The 7,201-nt window shown below is 32.6% G+C and overlaps 1 protein-coding gene across 1 annotated transcript; it reads right to left on the minus strand.

Moving 5' to 3' along the window:
- Positions 1-2,422: 2,422 nt before the first annotated feature.
- LOC149142330 (auxin-responsive protein IAA14-like) lies at positions 2,423-4,352 on the minus strand. Its single transcript, XM_089446208.1, has 5 exons — positions 3,973-4,352; positions 3,675-3,868; positions 3,455-3,578; positions 2,971-3,032; positions 2,423-2,859 (listed from the first exon to the last, which is right to left on the minus strand). Exons 1-5 carry the CDS (start codon positions 4,263-4,265, stop codon positions 2,822-2,824), a joined length of 711 nt encoding a protein of 236 aa, XP_089302334.1. The 5' UTR covers positions 4,266-4,352; the 3' UTR covers positions 2,423-2,821.
- Between the last annotated feature and the right edge of the window lie 2,849 nt (positions 4,353-7,201).

Here is a 7,201-nt window from a genome sequence, read left to right on the forward strand (position 1 = left end):
ATACCCCATAAAAAAATAATTCTCAATTTTATCTTATTTCCCTTTCTTAACTTTAACCTCATGCCACAACCTTGACAAGGGTCTATAGTGACTCACTATAATTCAAAAGATGAGAGATTAGGTTTGTAAAGGAAACCCATTCCTTGTTAGAATCAGAGTTATTTTTGTAAAGTCTCTTCATTCTCCCTAAAGGGTTGATGATGAAAGCCCGATATTCATGTCTTCTTCTCTATCCTCCAAGGGAGGGCATGCCTCCTCATCTAGAACTTTTGAACCAACAATATTCCTCCCACCCACACCTAAATTGATAGTCTATTGATTAGTAACAGTGTGCCCATCGTCATCTTTTGGATATGGTTGATCGCATTCTTGTTATCTTTTAATTTAAATTTATGTTCTTCATTTCTTTATTAGTTAGCACATGCTTAAGGAAAAGAATCATGAAGATGACATGTTTAATAGCAAAGACAAACCAAAATGCAATATTATCATAATGTAAAACTTGAACCCATCTAAAATTGTACCTTTATAAGAGTATATTTTCGAAAAGACCATAGCTAATGTTAATCTTAACACAAATTCTAGCACATGTGTGAAAACCTAGAAAGACGTCTTCTAGATATCCTTTTACATAACTACCCAAAGTATTGCTCAAATATTTAAAAATTAGTAAATGTCAAAATGAAGGGACATATTTAAGAGTCAAACACAAAGTGGCTTTTTCATTATAGACATAATGATAGGATTAAAAGAGGAAAATATGAGTAAAAAAGATCCAATCTATCCTAAAACTAGACACCTTCTTCTAATAATTTTTTTATAATCAATCGGATTGGAAAACTGAACAATAAATAAACCTTTACAAATAAGATAAACCTTATAATTATTTTTCCAGGTTAATTAAATCCATTAAAAAAAACCTAAAGGAGAAGCATAGAGACCATTATCTACGTATTATCAAAAAAGGATTTGTAAAATAAATATTCATAAAATGAAAATAAATCTTTGAATATGGTTGATAGACTTTTAGGTTTGACACCACTTTGAATTTCTCCATAATAGATATGGAATTGACAAGATTTTGGAACAATACAATTAATGATCATACCAAAAACTTTTATTGTTGGTGTGTTCATTAATTCTAGTGATGTGAGGAATGAATGTATAATTATTTGCTAATAAGAAGGAGATGTATAACTTATTATATTCTTAACATAAAATTAATATGTGACATTTAAGATTAACAATAATAATAATAGTAATCAATTTGCCTCATAAATGAAATATTTCTATATACAAAGTTAACTAATATTAATATGTATTTAAAAATATATTAATGACAAAAAAATTATTTAACATAGACAATAAGGTCCATAAAATATTCCAATGTCAACTATCCATGCATCATATATGGTTAAAAAACACTATGCATATATTTTATAAAACAATTGAAAAAAATAAACTATAGTGGTTAAAACATTTCAAGTAGTCTCATTATTATACACTGTGACCATTTTCTAGTATATTTTTTGGTTGATTTTGTGTGAAATCGGCCAAAGATATGTTAAAATCTCAAGTTTAGGTTGTGTAATCTACACAATCAAAGTGTCTAATGGAATTTTCAAGGCATTGAATCCATTCATATGTTCAAAAATATAATTTAAATAACTAAAAACAATACATGGTATATATAGAACCAATATAGATTCTTCATTGATGTATCAAGACCAAAAATAGATCAATTATCTTAATAAGTTGTTTCAAATTTTACATGCACCTCAAAAGATTTGATCCCTTTGGACTCTTATTACATTTATAGTTAAGATGGATCTAATCTAGTTTGAACTTGAATCAAGACAGAAATTAAATTATAAAAATATATATAATAAAAATATAACTTCTGTTTTTAATTGGAAAAGTATATATTAAAATGATAAAAAAAATATAACTACTTTTAAGATAAATCTTAATTTTTGATTTGTAAGTACTATACAAAAATATTTAAAATATTTCATAGAACTAAGATTTTTGTGATCCATAATGTAGATATCAGTTTTTGGGATTAATCACATCTTTAAGATTGGATCTGATCCATAAGTATTAATCACATTGATGTGATTGATATCTATATTTCATAGAAATTAAATCAATCTAATAATAATAATAATAAATAATATATTCTTCTATCTCGAATCCGGGGAAAGCTATCACTGGAATTCTGTAAAAATTAAAAATAAAATAATAAAAAACAAACCAACTGTATATCAAAATAATTGTGTTCTTATTACTTCAGTAATAAAAATAGTGGAAACAACCAAATAATTTGTAAAATGTCAATACAGAATTCCATCCCAAAAATTAACAAAATTAGTGTGTTGCTCAACGCGTACATATTGCGGAACAGGTTACAATTAGTTTGACATAAAATTTGTGAAAAATTCTTCAGAGTTACACAGTGAAATTCCCGTATCCATTTTGTATTTGATAAATTTGTACATGATTTGTGTATCACATACTGCACAGAAGTTGACGAGAAAAGCAGATTCTTTAAAACCAAAATATTTGATCCATGTTTTGCATAGAGCGTGTTCACCTTTTTGTACAATTGAGATCAGATGAGTAATATTGTCCCCCTTAGACGAACTTCTTCGTTTGAAACAGTCAGTCGAGCCAGACCCTCCGATACCATGGCCACCGATTGGACCAACCAATACCATCGTAATTTCTAACCCATGCGTTAGCAACAGGCTGATTAAATATGTCGACCACGCACATCAAAGAATTACCATTCAACCCTCGTGAGATTCCACATTCACTGAATCTAATTCCCATTTTTGCATTTTTCCATGGCCCTTGGAGCTGCAAAATACCAATCAAAACATGGAGGGTTATCAGACTGTAACATATTTTTGACCCACTCACTGTATCTAAACTGTAAAGAAAAAGAGGGATCATGGTATTGTGAAATACCTAAACCAATAGCTTCTGAAGCCTTCATTATCCTCATTCTTTGGCAGGAATCAACAAACATACTGCAACCAATATTCCATATCATCAATTTTTTGGTTTTTTCTTTTTTAACTATGTGAATTGATAACTTCTTGAACTAACTAATCTAGGGAGGGTCTAGAATCAAGAAAAGGGTTCAGAATCAATCCTTGAGCTGATATCAAACAAGCTTAGGGAGTGTTTAGCATCTAGGGAGGGTTTTATATAGTCAATAGCATGTCGATTACTTCTTGAATTAATGTAGAGAAAATCTAAAATCAATCCTTGAACCGATATCATAACAAGCCATATACTCCATACTCAATGAGATTTAAACCGCAACATATCAATAATCACTACATATCATATCATTGCATCATCAATTTTGGATTTCTACTTGGAAACTATTGAACCCTACAAAGGTAGAATAATGGTTAATGGTAAATGACAGCTTGAAAGTACTTACTCCCAGGGGACATCGCCTACAAGCATCCAGTCTCCATCCTTGTCTTCATAGGTAGGCACATATTCTGACCCATTCAGCACACCGAACACATTGCTCTCGTTCAGCGCATGGGATCCAGATTTGCCTGAAAACATTTCAACATTTCAATATCAAATAATTTCCAGCCGAGCGAATAGACAAAACATTAAGGGAATGGAATGAGATGGGCATTCAATCATACCCATGGTAATTAAGCAGCCGAACATGTTCTCGAGTGCAGAGGAGAGGTCATGGTAGGTGGTATACATTTTGAGGTCCACCTTTCTGAGATAGGGGGCTCCATCCATGCTCACTTTCACATACAGAGAGCTGGATGCAGCAATTGTTCTGACTTTCCTGAAATCTTTGACAGGTGGCCAGCCAACAATCTGTGCCCTGAAAAAGAAAACAACACCCATATATTTTCTGGTTAATATAGACGCCCTAAACAAGCCCTCAACAGTACAAACATTAATATCCTTTAGGAAAGGAATACTCACTTGGGAGGAGGAGGAGGTCCCATTTTTGGAGGATCATTGGCAGGACGGACCATTTGCTTTTCTGTGCCTAAATTGGGTTCATGGAATTTATGAGCCTCCTCATGTGGAATGCTAAAATTTCTGGATTCCATGGCCTCCGAAAAGCTTCTTTTTCCACAGATCCTCTGGCGTTCCCCTGCAGCTACCCCTGGGAGCCCAAGCTTGAGCTCAGTCTCTGCAAAATCTAAACTGCGGTTATTCTCCTGGTGTGCGCTCGTACCAGATTTCTCCATGCCTCCAACACTGCCAGACATGATTAATCTGCACAACTGTAATGTAAAGTCCTTCCTCTGAATGAATTAAGAGATCAGAGAGTCCAGAAAAGTGAAGGTGAAAAAGGCAAAGGCAAAGGCAAAGGCAAGTTCATTGTTATTTGGTAGTGTGCAAAATTTAGTCAAAAGAACGAGGGCGGCTGAATCGATTGCTTTGTTTGTCGGAGACAAAAGAGGAGGCACCTGAGTAGTTGTAGTGGTGGGCGGGCAGGTGATAAGGGGATTAATAATAGGGTTCATCTCATCTACCCACCCGGTTGGCAGAAAGCCACGACATGGTCGTGGACTCGCTAAAGTTGAGGCGGCATAAGCCCGACACGTCAATGGAGTGGGCCTCGATTACCATGTGACCACGACTTTAGAGAATGTGGGTAGGGTCTACACCTCGTACCCAATATCAAGCATTGCCGACAGAGAAGACGATTGCCATGTGGACATGTCTCTACTGTCCCCTCACACGCCATCGCATACCTCACTCAATTCATTGAGTGATCCCATTATTTTTAAAAATTGTGTTTGCACCGCTTTTTTATTTTATTTTATTTTGTCCTACATACTTAACTCTTTTCTATAGTTTCACTAATCCCGTAGCAGCTCCATCTTTTTAAGGTGATTAGGAATTAGGAAAAATGATTTTCAGTTATTAAATTTATACTATTTGATATTTTTTTTTTAAATATGGAATAATTTTATTTTTAAAAATATAATTTAAATATGTCAAATGATAATACTCAAGTTGTAGATAGCTTCTTTAATTCCCTCCCAATTAAGTTTTATTCTCTAAATATGTTAGTTTATGTGGTAAAAAAATGAACATGTTAAAAATAGTGACTATTTATTCTTAGAGGATAATTTGAATATCTTAATATTGGCATTGAGATGAATAGTGACAACCATTGTGATTTGATCTTAGACGATTTTAGGTTGTAACAAAATTTGAATATCTTGATATTGAGATAAATAATAGTAATTGTGATTATAATTTGTAATTTAATTTAAAAAAAAATTTACCCCAAAACCCAAAAAAATTAAATATCTAAATATTTAAGTGAATAATAACACCCATTATAATTCTATCAGACATTAATCCTAAACAAAACCAAATATCTTCGTATTAAATATCTTAATATTTAATATTTAAATGAATAATAACACCCATTATAATTCTATAAGATTAATCCTCAACAAAACCAAATATCTTCCCATTGAAATTATGAATTCTCCGCATATCGAAATACAATTTACACATTTAATATTTAAAATATAATTTTAAAAAATATTAATTTTTTTAGCATTTAATTAAAATAATTAATTATGTCACCAAATAATGATAAAACAAATCCTTAAAAATTTCAACCCACTAGACTTCTATCCATCCCTCGATTTCAAAACCACTATTATATGACTTTTCTATCCATCCCTCGATTTCAAAACCACTATTATATGACTTTTCTATCCATCCCTCGATTTCAAAACCACTATTATATGACTTTTTGGTGTCGTTGGGTTCCTTCACTCACCGCACCTTTCACACATAATACACATAGCTCCAGAAAAACCACAACCACCTAACCATTTCACTTTAATTAAAATTTTATTTTATATCAATCGTGGCTTGAATTAAAGTGGTCTTGTGTTGATATGCGTGTTCTTCTTTAGTGAAGCAATGAAGGGAACATTTCATTTAACTTCTCGAAGGAATAAAATAGCTTTTGGGGGCACTAGTGGTATCATTTCTTGTAAGGCAAATCAAAAGAATTTGATTTGCTGTACTTATTGTATTAAACTTCTTCGTTATATAATGTTTTCAAAAGAATCATCCAAATAATTTGATTTGAATATTTTTTAATTAGTGTGTTATTATATTACTCATCATGGTTGCTTCACAAAAGTGTCCAAGAAGTTGTAATATATTTGAGCATATACAAGTGGTTGCACATGCGTTTGAGCAGGTACATCTAGTTGAAGCATTTCCATAGGAAAACACTTTGTACACTGAACATCGTCCAAGGACGAGTGATTTGAACCCCATAAAAGGCTTGATAAGAGGAGGGACACCTAAACTACATCTACCACTTATGCATATAGATTTGGAATGGGTGGACTCCCATGTATGCTTTTTCCAACTATTAAAGTTACTGAAATCAAATTTGGTTAGAGAGTGATGCAGGAGCATTGACCTATGTCAAAACAAAATCGTTTTTAGGGAACTTCCAGAAGGAGATCGTGGCCTTTGTTGAGGAGGACAATTTTGTTGATTTTATTATAAATTTTAATCACTTTCGTAAGCCTCTAAAAGGTGTGTGCTAGCAGAGAGCGAGATTCATTCTGTTAGGGTTATGTTTTCCTTTTTATTGGCCATCCTGCGAGATGTCAGGGGATGGCCATTTTCAATGTAATATTAGGTCAAAGGATAGGGCGAGGGAAATTTTGCGTCAAGGCGAATGACATAAAGCCCAGAGAGGCCATATATATGTAATAGTATAAGTTTTTCTTTTGTTAAATTGTAGCAAAAAAAGGATTTGTTTGAGTGTGCCTTAATCAAATGGAGAATTTAAATTTCCACATTAGCATGATTACTTGAGTTGCAGTTAGCAAGAGTGACATGGCCAAGTCACTTAGTTAAGTCAGTCAATTTGAGTTTGTGGGCAAGAAGTAGAGTTGTGCATGAGTTGATTACTAAGATCTAACAATCTAGTGGAGTTATAGTTAATGAAACTCAGTTATCTGAGCTCTAGTCATGAATAGAGTCATTATGAGTTCAATTGAGTAGTTGTAACTGTTGTTAACTCACAGATCTCAAAGTTAACTAGTCAATTAATTAAAAATAACCTTAGTCATGCATGCAAGTTGAATTGCCTAGTTTAGTGGAGGAAAAAGGCATCAATGCAATCATTATTGTACTAGTGAATGTATAA

This window comes from Pinus tabuliformis, chromosome X, assembly GCF_031772625.1.
Source record: "Pinus tabuliformis cultivar Carrire ecotype Pingquan chromosome X, CPIR1, whole genome shotgun sequence".
Classification (NCBI taxonomy): domain Eukaryota; kingdom Viridiplantae; phylum Streptophyta; class Pinopsida; order Pinales; family Pinaceae; genus Pinus; species Pinus tabuliformis.